Here is a 27,371-nt window from a genome sequence, read left to right on the forward strand (position 1 = left end):
TGCAGACAAGGTCAAAATAGCTCATTTTGGCTCTTCAGGGGCCATAACTCTGGAACTCATAATGGGATCTGGCCAGTTCAAGAAAGGAACCAAGATCTTATGGTGATACAAGTTGTGTGCAAGTTTGGTTAAAATAAAATCATAAATGAAACCACTATCGTGCAGACAAGAAATTGTTGATGCACAAAAATAACAAATTCTGGCCCTTTAAGGGGCAATAACTCTAGAACCCATGATGGGATCTGGCCAGTTTTCGAAAGGAACTGAGATATCATGCCAATACAAGTTTTGTACAAGTTTGATCAAAATTGTTTGCAAAATGTGGTCTCTATCTTGTTCACAAGAAATTATGGATGGACGACGGACGAAGGGCGATCATAAAAGCTCACCCTGTCACTATGTGACAGGTGAGCTAAAAATAAGATTAAATAAGCTTTGCAGGAAAGTGTTAATACAGCTAAAGTGCTATGTAACAAAAGCAAATGCTTTGTCTTGTGAAAAGACACAAGTTAAATCTATATAACCTTAGTATGTCTATGTGACATTTAGCTCTGAACCTCATCACTTAAATACACATGATGAGTTTATGATTTTAAATTCAATTTTATTGGTGTTGCATATTATTGCTGAATCATCACTAAATGTAACAATGTTTGGACATATCTGACAAAATGTAAATGCTATATGTGTTAGAAATTCAATCAAAGTTGTAATATAGGGATAACATATAGTTTGTTCCAGGAGTGAGAAAAGGGAAAAAGAAAATAAGGGCACTTTCTTGAGGAAAATAACCAGAACTGATACTATAATTTTCAGGATAAAACACGAGGGCCATAATGGCCCTAGATTGCTCCTCTGAGTTTTACAGATTGCTAAAACAATTTTGGTGGAAAGTCACACGTGGACTATGTGTGTGAAATAATTTCAAAATGATGACTAGCAGTTTAGCAGAAGTTGTTTGAAGATTTTTCTATTTCTAGCTCTGGCGGGCATTATGTGCAACCAAGCAGAGCACTTTCTAAAATTTTGGAAGAACACAGCCCAGGGAACATCCGGCCAGGATTCATGAACTTCCACCACACAGTTTCTGAGGAGATGTCATTTGAAGAAAAATGTGGCCAGACTGAGGACAAAGGGCAAGTGATCATAATAACTCATCCTGGATATTTTTCTGCTCAGGTTAGCTAAAATCAACTGATGTCTTTTCACTTGCTGTATAACATATAGTGTTCAAAGTCACCTGTGGAACTGAGGTCAACAAAGCTTTTGTTTGTTCTGGTTGCCAGAATGAGGCTCCCGACAGAAGAAACAACCAGCCTTGCATCAACCTAGTATTAAAGGTATCAAATAAATACTGTACTCAGTAAATTGGTTCTGTGAAAAAAGCTCTGTCATGACTTTAAAAAGGCCATTTTAAAGTGTTTCCACATATAAATGTACAAGAAGAAACACTGAGCTTTAGAATGAAAGAGGGGGCCTCCTTGGCCGAGTGGTTATGGTCGCTGACTTCAAATCACTTGCCCCTCATCTATGTGGGTTCGAGCCTCACTGGAGGCGTTGAATTCTTCGTGTGAGGAAGCCATCCAGCTGGCTTATGGAAGGTCAGTGGTTCTACCCAGGTGCCCGCTCATGATAAAATAATGCACAGAGGCGAACCTGGGGTCTTCCTCCACCATAAAAGCTGGAAAGTCGCCATATGACCTAAGATTGTGTCAGTGCAACGTTAAACCCAACAAAAATAAATAAAGAAATAGAATGAAAGATTATTTTCAGGTAACATATTGCTCGTGCCAACACAAATTTTACAAGTTTCTATTTTTATCTTCTTGAAGGCTTATCACGGATAAAAATATCTTACCATACAGCTTGAGGATCTGCAGCAGTCATGGCACTGTAAACAGATTTTCCTGCTGACCTTATATAGCTTGTATCACTGAAATATAACAAAAAAGTATGTGAAACAAATTTACTCTAAAGGAAAAGAATTAAACACATAGGAAACTAAAACATTAATTGGCCGATAACAAGATGCATTCACCTGACCTTGACCTTCAGTGTCATGATACAATGTATCATGAAAAGGAACTACTGTGTATAGTATAAAATATGATGTGTTCAATACAAGAAACTGGACATAATAAGCTTTCTAAACAAACCAATAGCATGAAAGCAACCAAGCAAAAAATATTTGAAATCTGAAAACATATTCACAACTGTTTCATCTACAGACAGATTTAAAAAAAAGTTTCTATGCAATGATAGCTAAATTAGCCCTTTTCGGATAAGAACCAAGGAAATTAAATAACCCACACTATACTTTCAGCATTCCAAACTGGAAATCATGGAACCATGTCAACAATAACTATTTATGGCACTTTAAAGCTGATTTTAAATTTTTTTAGCAGATCATTGAATGGAAAGTTGCAAATATATTAATTTCGCCATGACAAATATAGTAAGAATATATTTTTCAATGGCATGTGCGAACAATATGGGTAAAAAATTAGCTAAAACTGCCAAAAAGACATGTTAATCAAAAGTATCTTTCGCTAATAAGAACAAGGTTTTTTTTCCCAATTTTTACTCAAACCTACACAACTCATGAAAATATTGTATCTAGTTATTATTAGATGAAAGAAATTTCTATCTTACACTGAAAAAAAAGCCAACAACAACTATCCTCTATATGGTAATAACATTGATTAAATTTTTTTATGTTAAATAAATAAAGAAAATATACTTTGATGATGGATTCATTTCATTGAAGGAGTCAGCATTGTACACATGATCCACTCCAAACTCAGACTGCATCTGAAATCCAGAAAGACAAATATGTTACTTTAATTTTATCAATGAATGCTCGTAAACATTATGCAAAAATGAACCAACAAGAAACTTGTATACTCCAAACTCAAACTACGTGTTTTTCACTGGTATATCATTGCGAAATTAGTAATTTTAGTTAAAACATGAAATTAAAAGAAAACTTTTATTGTTTTGCATATAATATTCAAATTCAAATTCTTTTCACTTGAATAATATGTAGATCTTATCCTGAAACAAACAAATATCCCCTTTATGTTAACCGTGCTTAATGACTACTTTAAAACCAGTGAGTAATCATGTCTGAAACTGGTTCAGATTTACATCTGTTCTCACGAAGACTCCAACACGCCACCTTGTTGAATTGGCATGTGGTGACCAGCACCACTACCACTATTCTTTCAACCATTACATTCTACCTGTTCTCTTTTCGTGCGTTTGTTTGACATATATTGTAATGTGCCTTCTTACAATATACTTCTTACAGATTTTTGCATTTAATGACATTTTTTGTGCTAAAAAGGTTTTGTGGTTGAAACATGCTCTCATCTCTCAGTGACTCGGAGGTTCAAACATGGCATATATTGTTTGAGCAACAAACGTCGTATGAGCCGCACCATGAGAAAACCAACATAGTGGCTTTGCGACCAGCATGGATCCAGATCAGCCTGCGCATCCGCGCAGTCTGGTCAGGATCCATGCTGTTCGCTTTCAAAGTCTGTTGCAATTAGAGAAACTGTTAGCGAAGAGCATGGATCCTGACCAGACTGCGCGGACGCGCAGGCTGGTCTGGATCCATGCTGGTCGCAAACCCACTATGTTGGTTTTCTTATGGCGCGGCTCATATTGACTTCACCATAACTAATACATGACTCTATATAAATTGCCAGTCAATAGCTTGTTCTATTGACTGATCTATAGTCCAACACAGGTTTTCTGGACTAAGTCAAAACCTGTGGTTTAAAACTTTGAAATTTATTCCCGATGTCATGTAATAAAACGCTGATTGAATTGCTTGCTAGTTACGAGTCAAAACTGCTAGTGATCAGTCTCTTCAGTATCAGGCAAATTATTCTGACTATTGACCCACAAGCCATTCAGTAAGTGTATACTTGGAAATCATTTATTATAAAGGTTGGCATACAATTTTGAGAAAAATGCTATTTCATATACACATAAATTCATGGATTTTATATGTTGTAGAATAAACTGTAATTTTGTTTGTTTGGTGGAGTATTTTATTTTGTAACATGGTGCAAACTGAAAATACATGAAAACTAGTTACAAATAACAATTATTTTCCAGTAAAGAACTATTTGATAATCTGACGAAAGAAAAAATAGATAAGTACCTCTTGTATAAAGGCTGTGCCAATCTGTTGGAAAAGAGGTTCTTGAAAATCCAGCAAATATGTACTGAAAAACAACAACAACAATATTTTAATACTCATAGTAATACACTGTCCATTGCAGGGGTTTTTTTTACGACTGGGGGAAGAGGCCCCAGCCTGTCATTGGGGGAAGAAAATAGCGCGCGATGAGCAGTTTTGGGGGATTTTTTCACTCAGGGGGGAATTTACAATTATGCATAATAAACACTTTAAACTATGTTTTTATTACATATTCTTGCAACTTTTAGCAACTATACACACTGTCACTTAGCAATAGATGGACTTGCACTAATGTTCACTTATCATTGTAACAAGGTGGGTGGGGAGAGTTGAAATGCTCAAATCATTGAATATTTAAAGGTCACATGCTTTTATTCACAAAAAATGCTTTAAAATAAGAGTTGTTTTTGCAAGAGTCATCATATTATAATTAAATGCATACTTTTGTTGGCTTTTTATTTCAGTTGTACTAGAAAATCTTGTAAGAAAGGATAAAAAAGTCCGAAAATCACGATCGCGAAAACGTGTGACAAATATGAAAAAACGAAAGCAATCATTAAAAATTCTTGATAAAATACCCGTTTTAAATTTCATCTTTTCACCAGAACTATTCCATACCTATAATATCAGATTACTTAAAACATTTATATTTTATTTTGCTCTAGCAAAATACCTCGGCAAAGATAATAAATTTGCGTAACGGCCGACCGGCTTATTTAATCGAATCAAGCACATAAAATAATTACTTTAAATTAACAACACATATTACACAATACAGCATAAGCTGTTACCGCTAATTAACAAGAGGTACAAACACGATAATCTGACGCTGCATTGTTTAGCAATCATCTAGATACATACTGATGATAACCACGTGTCAGTCGGCGCGTGGCGTGATTGACATATGTCAGTAGCTAATTAACATACGACGCTCCGCCTACCATCATACTTACGCTGGTGTCGACAAACAGTATGAAGTTCACTGGGATTTTGATTGACAAGGGGCAGAGCTTTCGAACTCGTTACGCATCAAAGAGTATTACCGCGAGACAAGCAGACGCCCACGGCATATTATGTGCGGGTCAGATACGAGTTTTTATCGATTTTCGCTGGTCAAAACCGGAACCTCGGGTCCACTGAACGCTCTTCTAACATTTTTCTACTATTTCTAAAGGTTTTCACACCCATTGAAAATTGTGAAAGACCGTCTGCAATTGTGAACGGGTCCGATATTCGGTCGGGAAAATCGCTGGAAGTAATCTCCATTGCTTTGTTTACGATTTTGGAGGGGGGAATTTCGGACGTAGGGGAATTTCGACTGCGGTAGGGGAAATCCTTGGCTGTGGGGGAAATCCTCGGCTGGGGGACGAGGCCGATATTCGGCCTCTGCTCTAGAATAAAAAAACCCCTGCATTGTAATTTAAACCACAGTAACCATTTTTTGGTCAAAATACCATAACAAATAATGTAGTAATTATTATTTTCTGATTTCCCAGAAGTGGTCAAGTCAAACAAGAGGGTCATAATGACCCTATTTCGCTCACGTGTTAAACTTGGCTTTAGAATCATTAAGATAAAAGTAACTTAGAGATCTTAAGTACTTCTCACAGGCAGAAAAAGACCGAGTATTGGTAAAACATTTGAGGTGTGAAAATTCTTTCAATACTACTTTTTTTCTCATTTATGTTTCCTGTTTTTTCCCCCTCTATAGCAATGCCTCTCTTTATTAACAGTAGACACTATGCAACATTTCAACAATATGTATACTCAGCTAATTTCACAGTAATTAATTTTCACCAAAACTGGGAATTGAACATTTTTATTTTTTTCAAAGTTATAAAACAGACCCTGTTTTTCAGCTCATACATAGAATGTCTCTATTCTTCCTAAAAACTGACTTAAAAGATACTTTACCAGCAGTAGGTCTGGTTGAAATGTCCCCAATCACTGAGTCGACTGACCTTGACATTCGGATATATCCTGGAAATAAACATTTCATAAGACTATATAATTCATCCTAGCATTTGAATTATATAACTCAGATATGAACTGAATTTTGTCAGCCATTTGTCTAGAATTTACTCTTTTTGTTGGGTTTTATGTCACTTGACAGTTAGGTCATCTGGCAACTTGTCTGCTTACATTCATGGAGCAAGACCCATGGATGTCATTGCATTCTTGCCATTCTACTTTCCATAAATTCACCTTTCCAACACAGCCACACAAGAAAAACCATCTCCAATGCCACCATTTTTTAATATAGCAAAAAGATCTTAAAGAATCTGATAGATGATCACCAAAGGAATACTTATATGAAATCATTTTAAAATCCAGCTAGCAGTTTCAGAAGAGAAGCTGTTTTGAAGTTTTCCATGTACAGAAAACTAGCCCCATCCCCTGGCTGCCATAACCTTTAAACTATAATCAACATGGCTTGAAGTAATTTGGTAAAGGGCCATCCAAAGGATAATTCAACAAAATTATTTTAAAATCAGGTCAGATTGCTATGATTTTTTTTACAAATCAACACGGCCTGGAAGAATCTGGTAGAGGTTCATCCCAGAAACATTGCTCTGAAATTATTTTGAAATCAGGTCAGCAGTTTAAGCAATGTATTAAGAAATTTTAGTCTTGCCATTTGGTGTTTATTGTTATAAAAAAATCAATAAGAACTGAAAGAATTTGACAAAATGATTTTGAAAGCAGCCCAGTGCTTTCTGAGCAGTTCTTTAAAGATTTTCCTTTTGGTTGCCATGGCAGCCAGAATTCTCTATGGATGTCAATTTTTGCAATTTTGAGTAATGAAGGGCCATGGACTATTCGCGTCAGGGAGTGGACAACTTTTGTGAACACCTAACACCCACTCCTCCCTCATCACAGGTGATCCCATAACACCTCCCATTTCATGGGCAACACATATACAAATGAAAAATAATTTGAGCCATCAGAGCACCATGAGAAAACCAACATCGTGCATGTGCGACCAGCATGGATCCAGACCAGCCTGAGCATCCGCTCAGTCTGGTCAGGATCCATGCTGTTTGCTAACAGTTTTTCTAATTGCAATAGGCTTTGAAAGCGAACAGCATGGATCCTGACCAGACTGCACAGATGGGCAGGCTGGTCTGGATCCATGCTGGTCACAAATGCACAATGTTGGTTTTCTCATGGTGTGGCTCATTTTAACAAAAAGCTGATTCAAAAGAGCACTAAAAGTCCTTTGGTATTTGATCCAAAATAAGTCAAGCCAACTTACTTGGTTATGGACATGGGCACATGACCAGCAAAACCTGGCAGTACAGGTGTCATCCCTAACTCTCTCATACGACCAAGGATTTTTTTCTGAAGGGTCAGCTGATCAGTTATCCAGGTCTGAGGTAGCGGCCCACCCCATCCTTGCATGTTACCCATTCTTGCCCTGAAAATATGAAGTCATTTTAACCCTAACATTTTAACTCCAAAAATATCTGTGCTTTTTTGTCCATTTTTCTCTGCATTAAAAAAATGATTGTATTTCTGATAAATATTACTGTTGAAATTTGACACCAAAAAGTGCTTAAGTTACATAAAACTTTAAGATGGATGAGATAATTAGGGGAAATTTCACTAAATAAGAACAAAAAATACTCAGATTAATTACCATGCAAGAAAGGCTGGTCCTCCAAAATGATGCTGAAGTTGTTCATCTGTAAATCCTAGTTTTCTATAAACCTGTTGATATATAAGCACATTGTTTTTGAACTTTTAAACATGTATTATTCCACCAATATTCTTCTTGCATACCAGAATGCAGTTCCCAAGATTTTCACCAGTGCTGGAAAACCTTACACCCTTGGATTAAGATAACGCATATGCTTGAACTGACATTATAACACATTACATTTCTGAAGTAAAATTGTGTTATCAGTTTTTAATTTCTATGTAAATCAGGATAACAAAAGGGCCCTGAAGGCCCTGTATCGCTCACCTGACCTAATTCTAACCCCTGATAAGTTAGAATCTAAGTTGGCCTTGATTTCATAGAGACAAACATTTTGACACTTGACCTAAAGATCATAAAGATTAACATTTTGACCAAGTTTCACGAAGAAACAGTCTTAAATGTGACCTTGAGTGTAAACAAGCTTTTCCTTTGATTTGAACTGGTGACCTAGTTTTTGACCCCGTATGACCCAGATTTGAACTTGACCTAGAAGTCATATGGTCATAAATGTTGTGTCTAGAGTGTTAACTAGCTTTACCTTTGATTTGACCTGGTGACCTAGTTTTTGACCCTACCTGACCCAGATTGAGTCTTGACTTAAAGATCTTCAAGATTAACATTCTGACCAAGTTTCATTAAGATATGGTCATAAATGTGGCCTCTAGAGTGTTAACTAGCTTTTCCTTTGATTTTACCTGGTGATCTAGTTTTTGACCCCACATGACCCAGATTCGAACACGACCTAAAGATCATCATGGATAACATTCTGACCAAGTTTCATGAAAATATATCATAAATGTGGCCTCCAGAGGGTTAACAAGCTTTTCCTTTGATTTGACCTGGTGACCTAGTTTTTCAACCCACCTGACCCAGATTTAAAGCTGACCTAAAGATCATCAAGATTAACATTCTGACTAAGTTTCATTAAGATATGGTCATAAATGTGGCCTCTAGACAGAGCTCTCCATAAGCCCCGGCGGTAGGCGATTTCGCCGGCTACTGACGGATGTACCGCCGGCTACTTTTCTCAAACTGAACAAAAAAATGAACTTCAAAATATAAAATAACCCGAAATTAATTGTCGAATGAAAACATAAACAAACTGCTACCATTACGGGCCTACCATTACTTTATACATGTGTATTCCAACTTATTTTTGTATGCTGACGTCATATGGTTGTTGGTTTCCCAAGTGGATCTTAGCGCATCTATTTTTAATCAGTCTCACCACGTGACTAGCTCTGACGAATAGTTTAGCAATATAGGCGGGCACCTGTGGGTTTTCCCGCTTTCTTTATTTATCCGATCCAATGCATACTTTTTCCGTACATTTCCGCAAACCTGTACTATAACTAACTAAGTAGAATTGATTAATTAATTTTTAGTCTTGTTAGTTTCCATTCAGCCTGTTCTGACCGCTTGTAGCGTTATTTTAACTGGCACGATGCTCTGTGAAAAATGTTTCGTACGCCATTGCTCGCATGCTGTGCGTAAACGGTTTGCATCTGGGCTTTGAAGTAAGATTTTTCTGAAAGATTACTCACTAGCACAAAAGACGGTCAATCATTGATAAAAGAAATATTTTTGAAACAAAAAATACGGACCTGGAAGCAGTAGATCTACACGTCAAAATGCTCATGATCGCCTTTCTAATGGCTCATTGTTACAGGAGAAAAAAAATCAGAATTACTTTTTTGGCATTTTTTTTCTCAGAATACATTGACGACGTTATCACTGCAATAAATTCAAGTGTATATGGCTCATGGCCTAGATATATATAATCCACCTATGTGCCAAGGCTGTGAATAAAGACTGTGATGCTGAACCATTTTTGACAGATTTTTTGACGATATATAATGACTCTGGTTTAGAGTGAGGGTATGACTCTGATTTTTTATGTGATGTCACAAATACATTTTTAAGAGGAATTATGTTTTTATGTCTTTTTTGTATAAAAAAAGTATAGGTAGACAAAGCAAAGAAAAAACACCCAAACACACACCAGATTGCACCATTTTAAACCTTCAATTTCAAAATTTCCCGGACCCCCCACTCAGGTTCCGCTGGCTACTTTTCTTTCATCACTGACTACTTCAAACTTAGAGAGAGCCCTGTCTAGAGTGTTAACAATGTTTTCCTTTGATTTGACCTGGTGACCTAGTTTTTCACCCCACCTGACCCAGATTTTAAGATGACCTAAAGATCATCAAGATTAACATTCTGACCAAGTTTCATTAAGATATGGTCATAAATGTGGCCTCTAGAGTGTTAACAAGCTTTTCCTTTGATTTGACCTGGTGACCTAGTTTTTGACCCCACATGACCCAGATTCAAACTTGACCTAAAGATCATCAAGATTAACATTCTGACCAAGTTTCATGAAGATACAGTCATAAATGTGGCTTCTAGAGTGTTAACAAGCTTTTCCTAAAGAGAGGTTAGTTTGAACAGTTACCATCAAGCCAGATATTCCCATCTGCGACTTCAACCTGAGAAAGATTCTTATATTCTATATACTGATGTTAATCATTGCTTTACTGAAAATTTTACAATACAATCAACTTTCCATTTTTTTCACTATTCTTACAACTGCTACTTGTTAAATAAAACTATAGTCCCTTTAACTGATAAGGTTTTAAAGCCATTTTCAACTAGAAGATGCTTTTGTAGGAAAGCGCAAGTCTCCCACAAAGCATAGTAGTAGTGGGCAAGAAGTTAATATGGGACAGGAGCGAAAATTAAAGAGACACTGATGGTTGGCTAAGTGACTGAAATGCAATAGGGATTATCCAATCATCGCATGAAGTTTCAATGTTCCTCAAAATCTGTAGGGGTCATCTACTCTGTAAGTCATATCACCCTGTGAAGTTTGAAGGTACTGGGTCAAATGGTTGTCAAGTTATTGAATGGAAACAGTTTTCAATGTTCTAGCCCCTGTGACCTTGATGGAGTGACCCCAAAATCTATAGGGGTCATTTACTCTTCATGTCCAGTTACACTATGAAGTTTCAACACAGTTGGTCAGGTAGTTGTCAATTTATTGATCAGAAATGGTTTTCCATGTTCAGGACCCTGTAACCTTGACATTTGGTGGAGTGACCCCAAAAACAATACATGCTCTGCATGTCCAATTATCCTATGAAGTTTCAAACTAGAGATGCTTTTGAGAAAAGCGCATGTCTCCCACAACTGCCTAATCATCTAAATAGTAAGTCAGTCTTTATATACTGTTTACTTAATCCAAATGTGCATGCACTTTCTTGACACCAAAAGGACGCCTATACTACTAGTAGTATAGGAGTCGATTTAGGGGTAAAACTGCGCAAGAAATCGGAGTGTTTCTGGTAAATCAAGGGCCATAATTCCGAAGTGCCTAAGCCGATTTGGCTAGTTATCGAACCTGGCCGAGCACTTATTGGCAGACACATTTTGTTGAAGTTTGGTGAAGATCGGATGAGAAATGTTCGATTTAGAGTGCGGACAAGCTTTGTGACAGACAGACACACAGACTGGAGTAAATCAATATGTCTCCCACACCACTGTGTGGTGGGAGACATAATTATTGATCGGAACAGTTTACCATGTTCAGGCCCCTGTGACCTTGACCTTTGATGGAGTGACCCAAAAACAATAAGGGTCATCTACTCCATAAGCCCTATCACCCTATGAAGTTTGAAGGTTCTAGGTCAAATGGTTCTCCAGTCATCGATCGGAAATAAAGTGTGTCGGACAGACAGTTCAAAAACAATATGTTATTTACGTTACATGACAACAGACAAGCAAACAAACCGGATCACTGCATATTATTTCAGTAACTGCCAACTTCCCCACATGAATTCACAGTGGAAAGCTAATGATTGCAAACTTCACCAACTCTTTCAAAGTGATTTAGGTTGTCAATTATGAAACCAAGAACAGTTTACATGTATATCAAAGGAATAGAATGCATTGTCATAATAAATACAATTGATTAAGACTGATTTGAAACATAACATACCCTCTGAAATATAGCTTCCTGTCCTGTAAATGCCAGTGGTAGATTGATACCATTCATTGCCATCCAATCTATATGTCGCTGCCATCTCTCCCAATCCCACCAAACAAACGAGTAACTGGGTGTGCACACGTTCTGGTAGTAACGAAATCTATAAAAAATAATTGAGAAATGTGTTGGCAAAACACAAATAAGCCGCACCAAGAGAATGCGCAGCCTGGTCAGGTTCACTAACAGTTTCTCTAATTGCAAAAGGCTTTGAAAGCGAACAGCATGGATCCTGACCAGGCTGCCCGGATGTGCAGTGGACTATATTGGTTTTCTCATGGTGCGGCTCCTTATAATTCCAACATGTTAATCAAGCACAAGTTTATGGTCAGTGACAGAAAAATAACTGAGACAATAACAATGAAAATTATCATATTCCTGTCACCATGTATCATTCTTGTATCACCCATGGGTATTAAAAAAGTGTCATTTATATACCAAACTTTAAATGAGAAACTTTGATCAATGGTTTTATGGTACATGCAAGTTATACCTAGGTGTGGGTTTTCTGCAGTTAATTACAGTACATAGTACAAAAACAATTAAACAAGAGGGCCATGATGGCCCTATATCGCTCACCTGTTATCATTGCACTTGAGGACAAGAAGGGCCTCAGAAAAAATATCTAAGTCCAAAGGACAGGAACAACAAAGGGAAGAAATTTAACCAAAAAGAAAAAAAAATTCTTACAACGTATAGATATGTCAAAATACACCTAAAAATTGGAGGTACCATCCATGTTGTACCACAGAAAAGTGGTCTCGGTTTTTCCCTATGGCCAATAATAAACAAGTGCTGTCCGTAAGACAGCGCGGTCGACTTTTATCAGTGCTTGACTCTGAATTAGAGCTTTGCCAGTAAAAAAATTCCAAGTTAAAAAGGGGCATAACTCTGTCAAAATTCAAATCAGAGTTATGGGAATTGTGTCTCCTGGTGTAGACTTTGATAGTAAATAACTATTTTGAGTTTCAAGTCAAAAGTTTTAATAGTAACAGAGATATTTGACTGTATCAAAAATTTTAACAAAAAATTCGAAGTTAAAAAGGGACATAATTCTGTCAAAATTCAAATCAAGAGTTATGGGGATTGTTTCTCCTGGTGTAGACTTTGATGGTAAACAAGTATTTTAAGTTTCAAATCAAAAGCTTTGATAGTAACAGAGATATCTGACTTTACCAAAAACTTTAACCAAAAATTCTAAGTTAAAAAGGGGCATAACTCTGTCAAAAATTCAAATCAGAGTTATGGGAATTGTGTCTCCTGGTTTAGACTTTGATAGTAAATAACTATTTTGAGTTTCAAGTCAAAAGCTTTAATAGTAACAGAGATATTTGACTTTATCAAAAATTTTAACAAAAAATTCTAAGTTAAAAAGGGGCATAATTATGTCAAAATTCAAAATAGAGTCATTGCGATTGTTTCTCCTGGTATAGACTTTGATGGTAAATAAGTATTTTAAGTTTCAAGTCAATAGCTTTGATAGTAATAGAGATATTTGACTTTATCAAAAACTTTAACCAAAAAGTTAAAAAGGGGCATAATTCTGTCAAAATTCAAATCAGAATTATGGGGATTGTTTCTCCTGGTTACACTTTGATAGTAAATAACTATTTTAAGTTTCAAGTAAAAAGCTTTGATAGTAACAGAAATATTTGACTTAATCAAAAATTCTAAGTTAAAAAGGGGCATAATTCTGTTAAAATTCAAACCAGAGTTATGGGGATTGTTTCTCCTGGTGTAGACTTTGATAGTAAATAAGTATTTTAAGTTTCAAATCAATAGCTTTGATAGTAACAGAGATATTTGACTTTATCAAAAACTTTAACCAACGGCGACTCCGACGCCGGGGCGAGTACAATAGCTCTACTTTTTCTTCGAAAAGTCGAGCTAAAAAGTTACTAAAAATAAGCTATTTATAGTAACGTAAAAGGGATGTAATTCAAAAAAAAAAAAATACTGTAAGTGAACAAAAGAAGGATCTGCCAAATAAATCTGTTGACATAAATGAAATTTCAGATCAGTATCTTCATTAGTTACGGAGATATACCCATTTTAATTTGAAATAAAGGGAGGTAATTTGACATAAAATCAGTCCATAGTTATCTACCCTAATTGTCTCAGTCCAACTAATAACAATAATGAAATTTCAAGTAAGTCCTATAAGTACTTACTGATATAAATTCATTTTGATTACAATCAGGGGAGGTAATCAGATATAAAATAACTCTGGAACCTACGATTGGATCTGATTTGTCATGGAATCCAAGATTTATTGTTGTTGAAGATATTTTGGAAGTTTGTATCAAATTAAACCATAAATGAAATCTCTATATGGCTGCAAAAGCCAAAATAGTCAATTTTGGACCTTAAAGGGACCATAACTCTGGAACCCATGATGGAATCTGGCCAGTTCAAGAATGGAAGCAAGATCTTGTGGTGATACAAGTCGTGTGCAAGATTGGTTAAAATCAAATCATAAATGAAGCTGCTATTGTGCAGACAAGGTCAAAATAGCTAATTTTGGCCCTTTCAGGGGCCATATCTCTGGAACCCATTATGGGATCTGGCCAGTTCAAGAAAGGAACCGAGATCTTATGTAGACACAAGTTTTGTGCAAGTTTGATTAAATTCAAATCATAAATGAAGCTACTAATTTGCAGACAAGGTCAAAATAGCTAATTCTGGCCCTTTCAGGGGCATAACTCTGGAACCCATAATGGAATCTCGCCAGTTCAAGAAAGCAACCAAGATCTTATGGTGATACAAGTTGTGTGCCAGTTTGGTAAAAATCAAATCATAAATAAAGCTGCTATTGTGCAGACAAGGTCAAAATAGCTAATTTTGGCCCTTTCAGGGGCCATAACTCTGAAACCCATAATGGGATCTGGCCAGTTCAAGAAAGGAACCGTGATCTTATGGTGATACAAGTTGTGTGCAAGTTTGGTTAAAATAAAATCAAAAATGAAACCATTATCGTGCGGACAAGAAATTGTTGACGCACGGACACACGACGGACGAAGGGTGATCACAAAAGCTCACCTTGTCACTATGAGACAGTTGAGCTAATAAAAACATCCCTTTTGAGTTTAATGAACCGTGGTTCTACAGCACAGGTGAAATAGATTTCCTGGTTATGTCAAGCTATAAAATTAAATCCCAACAAGCAGAAACAATCCCTGTTTAATTTATCTATAAACTTTCAAATCTATGAATTTAAGTACAGTCGAATTTCGATGGCTTGAACTCGAGGGTCCCGTGGAAATAAGTTCGAGTTTTCCGTTGTTCGAGCCATCCAAATGGCGGCCATTTTGAATTAGGGAATTTGAGGGCATGATGTGTTACAAACCTTACATCGTAATATATTGTCATATTGTACCTACGTGTGTGTATGATATGATGATTTGTAAAAATGAACGCTGAAATAGTCTTTATTATTTATTTTCAAACATGAGATATAGATACGAAAAAAAAACACAGATAAAACACTAATAAATGTAATCATAAGAATTTGGTGAAGACAGCATCAAATAGAAAGACATGAATAGCAAACCTTTATGAATCATAGTCAAGTGCAAATATTTTCAAATATAAACAAGTTAAAACGCAAATAATTAATTCACGGACATGTACACAGAAATATTTGAAAACAGTACTAAATGACGTCACATGTAGACATAGGCTATAAATAGACACATGAAATCAATACACAACATTAATAAGCATACATCAGTTTATTCACAGTATCAGTGAGTCATGTACCATATACAGTTTTAGTTTATTTTTTGAAGAAATCCTTGATGGAGGCCTGAACCGCCGAATGCTTGTTGAACTCTAATTTGGAGAGATTTGTACATAGAACACGAGACTGAGCTTTTCACATTTGATGATGGCGTTATATATTTTGTTTCTAAAGTTTTTGGATCTTATTTTCGTTTGGAAGTGGCTATTCTTATGGCTCTCCCGTTAGAATAGTAAAAAAGCCCGCAGATGTCTATTCCTACGGCAGTTTTGTATTACAATACATTGTACTTAAGACTTTCTACTGATATATTTTCAACCGATTTCAGAAATGACATGTAATCACATTTTGGTCATTGTGTTTACAAATAAAATGTCAGGGCTGAATTGATGCAAACATGTCAATCTGATGTGTGATAAACATGTTAGAGTGGCAAAAGATTTGTACTGTTGTGAAATATTTGCATGTATATACACGAAACATAGATCAATAATTCTCTTACTGGTTTAGTTGAAAACACTTGGTCAATATTTTTTAGTGTTTCAATATTAAAAACTATGTATTTACATCTACATCTGTACAACCAACAATCGTTTTCCGATCAATTTAGAAGACAAATTTCGTTTAAATAAGTATTTTACACTTACGATAAATTCGTTGTATCAAAATTGTATATGTAACAAATGGAAGTAGTAAAATACTTTATACTAGGGGAAATCACTTCCCTTTTCTGTCTTTTATTTGATTATTTTACCGGAAAAGTATACAGAAGTTGTGTGAAATTATATCAGTCAAATGTATTCAGTATGATTTGTAACACAAAACTGCCGTAGAAATAGACACCTGCGGGCTTTTCACTATTCTTACGGGAGAGCCGTAAGAATAGCCTATGTGGCTATTCCTATGGGACCGTAAGAATAGTCACTTCCTTTTCGTTTTGTTCCTTGCTTTCCAATAGCCGACTTAGCTATCCCCCCATTTCTGGGTCCTTTACTAAGTTATTCAGCCATGCTAAAGCAGTATGAAAGTTAACATCGAATCTCCCGTTTTTATGCAGAAAAAATAAAGACAGACATTGCTCAATTATTCTAAATAATTTTATTCGTATTAATCAAAGCCCATTAAAGCATTGCAGTGAACGGAAGTCACTTTGTTTAATTTGTTTGTCGTATACCGACGCTAATTACATAAGTGTGTGAAAATTACGCACGCGCCGATTAAAGGGGAAGCTTGGCGAATGTCAGGCAGAGGTGTGAAAACTTTGTAAACACAAGCCATTCCGGTGACAAATTGGCTGTTCGACTGAATAGGTGTAATTATCACTGTAATTGAGCCGGAAGGACCACTACATGAGTTCGAGACTTCGAATTTTCGAAGTTCGAGCGATCCGAGGTAGAACTATATAGAATAAAGAAGGAATAAATTCGGGACCGGGCGAAGAGTTCGAGCGATTATGGGTGTTCGAAAGATCCGAGTTCGAGCCATTGAAGTTCAACTGTACCACAAATCAGTCGTTTGGGCAAAAGCCATGAAATATTATGTCAATTAATTAAAAAATTTTACTGTTATTGTGTACTTTATTACCTATCATTTGTTGTTACAGTGATACCAGGTTTGGAGATCACAGGAAGTGGACTAGGAAGGCTCAGCTGCTCCCCGGCCCAGGTAAATTGACACCCGCATTTTGTCTTCAGGAAATAATAGAAACCCATTGCCGCGGCAACACCTGAAGTTGCTGATATTGTCACATTATTGCCATCTGAGACCAACTGAAAAAAAAATAATGGAAAAACTAATCAGTGTTTATTACATCTGTAATATAATATGTTCTGTTTGTATGATGGACTAAGAGGTTCATTAGACAATGAACAATGAACCACTTAGTCCATCATACAAACAGAACATATTACTTTTCCATTAGAAATGCAACAAATTTTCAAATTATGTCCCTTTGAAATATTAAAGTGAAACTATTGTATTAGGTATTGTGTATCGTTTAATTTCGTGGACATGAAATTTCGTGGGTTTGGTCAAAACAGCTATTTTGTGGGTATATGAATTTGTGGATTTCATCTACTGAACATAAAACAAATGGGAATTTAACTTGTTCATTGGGATTAAATTTTGTGGATTGACTCAATCACGAAAATTAGTCCCCCATGAATAATAATGACTTCACAGTAAATGGCAAAAAATACATTTTCTTGCACAACTTTTTCCTTGATTCATGTGATTCATTTCCAACTAATAAGATAATTTATAATGTAAAAAGAGCTGTTTATCTATTAAACATGCATGCCAGAGATAACTGTGCCTTTGACATGTTTGACCCACTGACCAAAGGCAACTTGCCAACCATTCTGAAGTTTGACCACTGTAGGCCCAAGCATTCTCTAGTTACTGAACTGAAGCATATAAATCTTAGCTACCTAGCAAAATATCTATGCCATTAACAGTACAGTAGAACTTTCAGTAAAAAAGTACTAACTACAAGAGGACTTACATTGAAAGTGTCTCTATATTCCTGATCATTGTTTGTGATGATGTCAACTTTAAAACTACCTGAACTCGAACCAAGTACTCGAAATATTAATTCCTGTGCTGCATGGCGCTGGTCCTCCAAACTGGCTGAGGGACTAATATGGTCAAGATTTGGGAAAACTGAAATATAAAACACTGTTGCAGTTACAACATGGACACAATACTCTAGGGAGAGTAAAACAGTAACTTGGCTTCTGATTGTATTATGTTTTGATTTTGATGGGTTTAAAGTCACACAAACACAAATTGAGCCATATGGCAACTTTTCCAGCTTCTGATGATGGAAAATACCGCAGGTGACCATCATGCATTATTTCATCAAAGGTGAGCACCTGGGTAGAACCATCATTCTCCTTCTCACATAAAGACTTCTAAACCCTAAGTGAGTTTTAGAACCTGCATTGGTGAGGGGCAAGTGAATCAAAGTCAAGAACCTTGTATCTCGGACAAAGACTGGCCTCAACTTGGATTTTGAGAACTTTCACTTTTGGAATTGTTTTAAAATCTTGTAGTTCTACACTAAGTATTAACGTCACAATAGGCATGTAAGGAAACCACTTATTCTAAATAGCACACTAGAAGACACATCAAAACAGCATGACAGTGTAAAACTCTAAACATCGTTTGTCCTTGTGATCACCACATCAATCTGATTCTAATTACTGATTATAATTTCTAACGTTATTTAAAGGGCTCGATTTAGTGTTGGCTCGTTTCCAATGGTCCAAACCATCCTCTATTGAGCTGGTCCGACAGTCCAGTTCGAAAACTGTCAACCCAGTTTTTAGGTCAATTTTGAGGTAGACTGAAAACGAAAGTAGGATTTACATTGATATCAGTAATAAATTACGGTACCTCTGCGGCGAACAGCGGAATTGGTCTTGCTGATTTATAAGTATTAATTTGAAATGTGTTTAATTAGCTTAACATCTACTTGTTGTGAATTGAAATGTATAAATAATGCTTATATTTAAAAGTTCAGTTTATCAAAACAATACATGTTGACTTTATCTTTCTTCTTAATCACTGTATTATTAATAATCAAGTCAATATGTTTAGGCAAAACAGAAGAAACATCCCTGGAAAACGCCAAAATCCTAGCCTGATTTGACCCGAAGGACAGTATAAACTCTGCATGCTTAAGAATACTTAATGTAAACACATTTATTTTGGGTAAATTCAAATAAATCAGTTTGTTTCTTTGAATTACATATTACGTGAATTTCAACATATTTTGAGCTAATTCTTACCTGAAGCTGAGACAACAGTCACCATGGTTACCACGAAAACTAACCAAACCATATCCATCACACTGTTACCTTCAAAAACAAGTGCTGCTGGAGGACAGAAACGCTTGACTATTCAATATCCTTGTCACTACAAAAAAATAAACTAATGAAAAACATAGAAATAAACAAGAGCACCACAATGCGGAGCAATATACGCCTGAAGGTATGACTTTTGACCCCTAAGTGTGATCTTGACCTTGAAGCGAGCCATCCGAAACATATGCTCTGCACGTTGTCTCGATGTGGCAGTTATTTTATGCCAGGTTTCTTTAAAATCCTTCAAGCAGTTCAAGAGTTACAGAGCGGACATAAAACAAGAGCTGTCACAGGAGACAGCGCACTCGACTATTTCGATGCTGGATAGTGAAACTGGGCACATCTGAGGAAACTGGAGCTGTCAATGGAGTGTTTAATGACTCCAATGGTGGATGAAGATATTGCACAATAGCCTGAGTCTATGTCAAAAATATTAAGTAATAAGAGAGGTAGAGATAAAGTATATCAAAACACTATATAAGTATATTGTAAGCAAAAAGGATGCATAATTCGTTGTCTCGAACGCACCATTTATAGAAAAAACAATCATCCATTGCGCTCCAAAACCCTGGTTCACAGAAAAACTTCTTCACCTTAAAAGAGTGGCTCGCAAATCTGAACGTTTGTGGAAGAAACATAGACAATCACATCTGCATGAAGCCTTCAAAACAGCACGTAAAAACTACGAAAAAGAACTCAAACATGAGAAAAAATCATCTCTGAGTGAAAAAGTTCTTAATGCAAAAGGTGACTCGAAAAAGCTTTATAGATTTGTATCTGTGACAACAGGCACTAGGTCTGAGAACCCTATGCCAACTGGACATGACAGTACACTGGCTGAGAAATTTGCCGATCATTTCATGAATAAAATCGAAAAAATTCGAGAATCGTTGAAACATTTCGATAATTTTCAACCATGCGAAAAAGATATTCCTTATTTTGACAGTTTTAAAGATCTGAGCGAGGAAGAAGTTAGAAAACTTATAAACCAGCTACAGACAAAATCATGTGAACTTGATATTCTACCAACAAAAGTACTAAAATCATACTTGGATGAGCTGTTGCCTGTTATTACCAAATTGGTTAATTTGTCGTTGCGCGACGGCATCTTTCCAACAAAGTGGAAACAGGCAATTGTAAGACCTTTGCTGAAGAAAAAGGGACTGGAACTTGAATTCGCAAACTACAGGCCTGTTAGTAATCTATCGTTTCTGTCAAAATTAATTGAAAAAGCAGCTCTGTTCAGGCTCAATGATCATGTAAACAAACACAATCTTCTACCAAAAAACCAATCTGCTTACAGGAAAAGCCATTCTTGCGAATCAGCATTGTTACGTCTTGTAAATGATTTACTGGATGCTATGGAGAAGAAAGAAGTTACGGCGCTAATTGCAATCGATCTCAGTGCCGCCTTTGATACTGTAGATCATGACATTCTTGTTGATGTGTTAAACAAGCAGTATGGCGTTCGTGGAACAGCACTGAGATGGGTTGATTCCTATCTGCGCCCCAGGGGTTGTCGTGTAAGTGTCAATTCAGCCATGTCATTTCCACGCCAATTAAACTGTAGCGTTCCACAAGGGAGCTGCTTAGGACCGTGGCTATATTTGACATATGCGGGGACACTGTTTGATGTTATTCCGCCGCCGATTTCAGTTACGGATGACCACACTGCTAATAAACGCTTTAAACCATCATCTCCAACAGTAGAATCCCAGGCAATACAAGAACTTGAACAATGTGCTAAAACAATCAACAACTGGATGAATGAAAATAAACTTAAAATGAACACTTCCAAAACCGAGTTCATCATGTTTGGTAGTAGGCAACAGCTCTCTAAGTGTTCAACTGACAAAATATGCATTGTAGGTGATGAAGTGAAATCAGTGAGCTTTATTCGATATCTAGGTGCATTCCTGGATGAAAACTTGAATCTAAAAGAGCATGTAAAACGAAAGTGTAGAACAGCAATGCTCAACTACTTCAGAATAAAATGTATCCGGAAATATCTTACCAAAGAGGCTACCGAAACCCTTGTCCTGTCATTGGTGATATCCCATTTAGATTATTGTAATGTCATTCTGTATGGTATTGCTCAAAGCGAAGTAAACAAAATGCAACGAATTCAGAACGTGTGCAAAACTTGTCCTAAATCGAAGAAAATATGACAGTTCCAAGCAAGCGCTGTATGACCTTCACTGGCTACCAATCAAAGCCAGAATCACATTCAAAATGTTCACCTACATGTATAATTGTTCAGTTGGAAACTCTCCAGAATATCTTTCTGAACTTCTCATAAAACAAACACAGACAAGGAACTTGCGTTCTTCAAATTCCGTTACTGGGTATTCCGTTGTTCCTTTCAACAAGCGCAAAACGTTCAGCGACAGAAGTTTTGGTACTGCTGGACCTAAACTCTGGAATGAATTGCCTCTCGAAATAAGGAACTCAGACACAATAGATGTTTTCAAAAGGAAGTTGAAAACTCATTATTTTGGAAATTACTTTGCACTCTTTTAGAGACTGTGACTGTAATTTTTAAGAGATTGAAGTAACGTGAACTGGATGATTTTATTGTGTAAATACATTCGAATATGAACTATATTATAACAAATACAAAATACAGTTGTTTGTAATAACTTCTGGACACGTCGCAATAACCCACTTATTCTTACTTAATAACAAACAGCTGTCTTACTGTATCTTAATATTCTAATATTTTATTAATCTTATCTGATGCCTTATCTTTTTTTTAATGCTTACTAAATAGTTTATTCACAATGATATTTATGCTCATTTATGTCATGTCATTTAAAATATCTTAATTTTTGTCGTATTTTTTATGGATTTGTAAAACGCCATTGAATATGTTTTGCGTAAAAATAGGCGTTTAATCAAATAAAACAGTTTCAAGTTTTTTCAAGTTTATAATTCATTAAATATTGGTGAGTTATGCATGTTATGTCATATGATGTGGAACAACTGCTTCAAGTTTGAATCAAATGCATTTCATAATAACTGAGATATAGTGAAAATGCATCAAAATTAACCTAAAATTCTAAGTAAAAGGGGGGAAAAATTCATGAAAAATTTGTGCCAGAGTTATGCACCTTGTGTCATATGATGTGGGTGATGATGCTGAACAACTATTTTAAGTTTGAATCAAATCCATTCAGTAATAACAGAGATAGAGTGAAAGTGCATCAAAACTTTAACCTGAAATTCTAAGTAAAAAGGGGGAATAATTCATGAAACAAGAGCTGTCCGTAAGACAGCCAAGCTCGACTATTCGAAATATTGTCCCAGAAGCAGGAAAATATTACCCAAAAAGGTTAAATATCAGAAGAGTTTTAAGTTCAAAAGGGGGAATAATTTGACCAAAATGCATATCAGTTATGGGACTTGCTGCTATCAACTAGTTTTATAACCCCGAAGGCACATGTGAAGTTTCAATTCAATATCTGCATTAGTTTTGGAGATAGAAACTTGCATGTAAAACTTTAACCAGAATTTTCGAAGTCTAAAAGGGGGCATAATTTGCCCAAAATACATGCCAGAGTTATGGGACTTGATCCAGTGAGGTTAGTAATTGATCTAGTAAAAGAAAAAATAAGTTTCAAATCTATATGCCTTTTAGTAATAGCTGTATGTACTTGCACGCAAAACTTTAACCAGAATTTTCTAAGTCCAAAAGGGGACATAATTTGGCCAAAATGAAGGTCAGAGTTATGGGACTTGCTGCTATCAACTAGTTTTATAACCCCGAAGACACATGTGAAGTTTCAAATCAATATCTGCATTAGTTTTGGAGATAGTAACTTGCATGTAAAACTTTAACCAAAATTTTCTAAGTCTAAAAGGGGGCATAATTTGCTCAAAAAACATGTCAGTTATGGGACTTTACCCAATGAGGTTGGTAATTGATCTAGAAAAAGAAAAAATAAGTTTCAAATCTATATGCCTTTTAGAAATAGCTGTATGTACTTGCACGCAAAACTTTAACCAGAATTTTCTAAGTCCAAAAGGGGGCATAATTTGGCAAAAATGAAGGTCAGAGTTATGGGACTTGCTGCTATCAACTAGATTTATAACCCCGAAGACACATGTGAAGTTTCAAAACAATATCTGCATTAGTTTTGGAGATAGTAACTTGCATGTAAAACTTTAACCAAAATTTTCTAAGTCTAAAAGGGGGCATAATTTGCTCAAAATACATGTCAGAGTTATGGGTCTTGACCCAGTGAGGTTGGTAATTGATCTAGAAAAAGAAAAAATAAGTTTCAAATCTATATGCCTTTTGGAAATAGCTGTATGTACTTGCACGCAAAACTTTAACCAGAATTTTCTAAGACCAAAAGGGGGCATAATTTGGCCAAAATGAAAGTCAGAGTTATGGGACTTGCTGCTATCAACTAGTTTTATAACCCCGAAGACACATGTGAAGTTTCAAATCAATACCTGCATTAGTTTTGGAGATAGTAACTTGCATGTAAAACTTTAACCAAAATTTTCTAAGTCCAAAAGGGGGCATAATTTGCTCAAAATACATGTCAGAGTTATGGGACTTGACCCAGAGAGGTTGGTAATTGACCTAGAAAAAGAAAAAATAAGTTTCAAAGCTATATGCCTTTAACTGATAGCTGTATGTACTTGCATGCAAAAACTTAACCAAGGTGTGACGCCGACGCCGACGCCAGGGTGAGTAGAATAGCTAGACTATTCTTTGAATAGTCGAGCTAAAAATTGTGCCAGAGTTATGCACCTTGTGCCATATGATGTGGGTGGTGATGTTGAAATACTATTTTAAGTTTGAATCAAATCCATTCGGTAATAACAGATAGAGTGATAGTGCATCAAAACTTTAACCTGAAATTCTAAGTAAAAAGGGGGAATAATTCACGAAAAATTTGTGCCAGAGTTATGCACCTTGTGTCATATGATGTGGGTGATGATGATGAAGAATTATTTTAAGTTTGAATCAAATCCATTCGGTAATAACAGAGATAGAGTTAAAGTGCATCGAAACTTTAACCTGAAAATCTAAGTGTGAAGGGGGGATAAAAAAAAAAAATATTGGTGCAAGAGTTATGGCCCTTATGTCAGATGATGTGGGTGATGATAAGGAATAACTATTTTAAGTTTGAATCAAATCCATCAAGTAAATACAGAGATATGATGAAAAAAGAGAAAGTGTTAAAAAACTTTAACCAAGGTGGGGACGCGGAAAGATGCCGACGCCGGGTCGAGTAGGATAGCTCTCCTTATACTTCGTATAGTCGAGCTAATAAAATCATATGACCTTCGACCCCTGTGACTTTAACCTTGAAGCGAGCCATCTAAAACGTGCTCTGCTCGTCATATCGATGTGACGAACATTTGTGTCAAGTTTCTCTGAAATCTTTCAAGGGGTTCAAGAGTTACAGAGGTATAAGTTTTGACCCCTAAGTGTGACCTTTACCTTGAAGCGAACCATCCGAAACAATGCGCTCTGCACGTCGTCTCCATGTGGTGAACGTTTGTGCAAAGTTTCTTTAAAATCCTTCAAGCAGTTCAAGAGTTACAGAGCGGACACTAAACAAAGTCATATGACCTTTGACTCCTAAATGTGACCTTGACCTTGAAGCAAGCCATCCGAGAGTTATAGACCAGATACGAAATTCCTAATGGACAGATGGGTGGACACAGGCGTCATGACATAATACATTCCTTTGGGCGTATAACAAATAAAAAGGGGGCTCAACACGGATAATCTGGAAGACATGGTTTTAAGCTCCATCACATGTTTTCAATGACATCAGTACTAGTTTTTCCACGAAGTGGACTTGAATGATTTCAATAAGCTTCAAGCAATCATCACAATCAAGCTTAAATAAACTGGATTATTTTCTGTTTTCATCACTGGCAAGCAATAAAATCTAGCATTAAAATACTTGGCCAGTTAAGATTGGAATATCAGCTTGGAAAGATCCTAGGCTCTCTCCCCCATACAAATAGTTGGGCAATTACAACTGGAAACTAAGCGGGACTAGTTTTACTCTCTCCCAATCTCTTCTAAAAGTCCATGACCTGTTACAACTGAAACCTCTCACAGGACAGATTTCCAACTCTCTATTTAAAAATTCTGCAGCCGTTTCCAGTGACAATGTCATGCAGACTCTTTAAAACTTTAAATCTAGAAAATTCTTTAGATATAAAGCCATGATGTTTTAATCTGTACAAGTATTGTACATTAGTTTATACTGAAATTCTTATAATATACACTTGCAGGTCGGCAAGATACCACTTTTGCACAAGGCATCATCGTAAAGATGCTTTAATGTTTACAAGACTTTTACCTCTCCATAGCAAGTATTTTTCTAAGCATTTTAAAGTTAAAACTAGAATGTGTCTGTAGGACACAGGGTGTGCCCCCCCCCCCCCAAACTGGTACATTTGTCACAAATAAGGGGGAATAATTCAAATTTTTGCAGTCTTAATGGGGTATAGCCTCAACAAACATTTTATGAAAAGGATTCATTATTCTAGGCCATATACTTTTTGAGCTATGAGCATCACAAACAAAAAATACACTATTTTGGCTATTTCAAGGGCCACAACTCTGTAATAAATGCAAAGATTCTAAGGAAGAATGCCAAGTGTGCAAGGACACATCATGATAAAATACTCAAGCAAGGTTTCATGAATTGACATCAAATACTTTTTGAGCTAGGCACATAATAAGGTGAAAATGTGCATTTTTATACTATTTCAGGGGCCATAACTTAAAAAATAAGGGGTGAAAATAAGAGGGGTGCAAGTTTATATCATGATAAAGACTTATGCAAGTTTTCAACCATTTATATTAAATACTTTTTGAGCTAAGTGCATCACAAGGTGAAAATGTGCATTTTTGACTATTTCAGGGGCCATAACTCTGAAAATAGGGGGCGGACCAAAATAAAAATTAGGAGGTGCACAAGTTCATATCATGATTAAGACTCATGCAAGGTTTCATGAATCTATATCAAATACTTTTTAAGCTAGGTGTGTTACAAGGTGAAAATGTGCATTTCGACTATTTCAGGGGCCATAACTCTGAAAATAGGGGGCGGAGCCAGACAAAAAATAGGAGGTGCGCAAGTTCATATCATGATAAAGACTCAAGCAAGGTTTCATCAATTTATATCAAATACTTTTTGAGCTAGGCATGTCACAAGGTGAAAATGTGCATTTTTGACTATTTCAGGGGCCATAACTCAGAAAATAGGGGGCAGAGCCAGATGAAAAATAGGAGCTGCGCAAGTTCATATCATGATAAAGACTCATGCAAGGTTTCATCAATTTATATCAAATACTTTTTGAGCTAGGCGCGTCACAAGGGGAAAATGTGTATTTCTGACTATTTCAGGGGCCATAACTCAGAAAACAGGGGGTGGAGCCAGATGAAAAATAGGAGGTGCGCAAGTTCATATCATGATAAAGATTCATGCAAGGTTTCATCAATTTATATCTAATACTTTTTGTGCTAGGCGCGTCACAAGGTGAAAACGTGCATTTTTGACTATTTCAGGGGCCATAACTCTAAAAATAGGGGGCGGAGCCAGACGAAAAATAGGAGGTGCGCAAGTTCATATCATGATAAAGACACATGCAAGGTTTCATCAATTTATATCAAATACTTTTTGTGCTAGGCGCGTCACAAGGTGAAAATGGGCATTTTTGACTATTTCAGGGGTCATAGCTCTAAAAAAAAGGGGGTGGAGCCAGACGAAAAATAGGAGGTGCGCAAGTTCATATCATGATAAAGACTCATGCAAGGTTTCATCAAT

The 27,371-nt window shown here is 36.2% G+C and overlaps 1 protein-coding gene across 8 annotated transcripts in view; it reads right to left on the reverse strand.

Annotated features, from left to right (window-relative positions):
• The window catches only part of LOC123524952 (alpha-N-acetylglucosaminidase-like), a 77,369-nt gene that overhangs the window by 31,190 nt on the left and 18,808 nt on the right, over window positions 1–27,371 (reverse strand). For 6 of the 8 annotated variants that reach the window (XM_053538366.1, XM_053538368.1, XM_053538367.1 and 3 more), the window contains 11 exons: window positions 19,489–19,615; window positions 18,201–18,358; window positions 17,282–17,466; window positions 11,914–12,061; window positions 7,854–7,924; window positions 7,470–7,631; window positions 6,128–6,193; window positions 4,175–4,238; window positions 2,741–2,811; window positions 1,859–1,933; window positions 1,241–1,328 (listed from right to left, as the gene is read on the reverse strand). In XM_053538366.1, coding sequence (XP_053394341.1) covers window positions 1,241–1,328; window positions 1,859–1,933; window positions 2,741–2,811; window positions 4,175–4,238; window positions 6,128–6,193; window positions 7,470–7,631; window positions 7,854–7,924; window positions 11,914–12,061; window positions 17,282–17,466; window positions 18,201–18,358; window positions 19,489–19,546 — 1,146 coding nt within the window. In that variant the 5' untranslated portion in view covers window positions 19,547–19,615. The remainder of the gene's footprint in view (window positions 1–1,240; window positions 1,329–1,858; window positions 1,934–2,740; window positions 2,812–4,174; window positions 4,239–6,127; window positions 6,194–7,469; window positions 7,632–7,853; window positions 7,925–11,913; window positions 12,062–17,281; window positions 17,467–18,200; window positions 18,359–19,488; window positions 19,616–27,371) is intronic. The other 2 variants (XM_053538371.1, XM_053538369.1) reach the window with 1 other exon arrangement.

The sequence above is a fragment of the Mercenaria mercenaria genome, chromosome 3, assembly GCF_021730395.1.
Source record: "Mercenaria mercenaria strain notata chromosome 3, MADL_Memer_1, whole genome shotgun sequence".
In the NCBI taxonomy this organism is placed as follows: domain Eukaryota; kingdom Metazoa; phylum Mollusca; class Bivalvia; order Venerida; family Veneridae; genus Mercenaria; species Mercenaria mercenaria.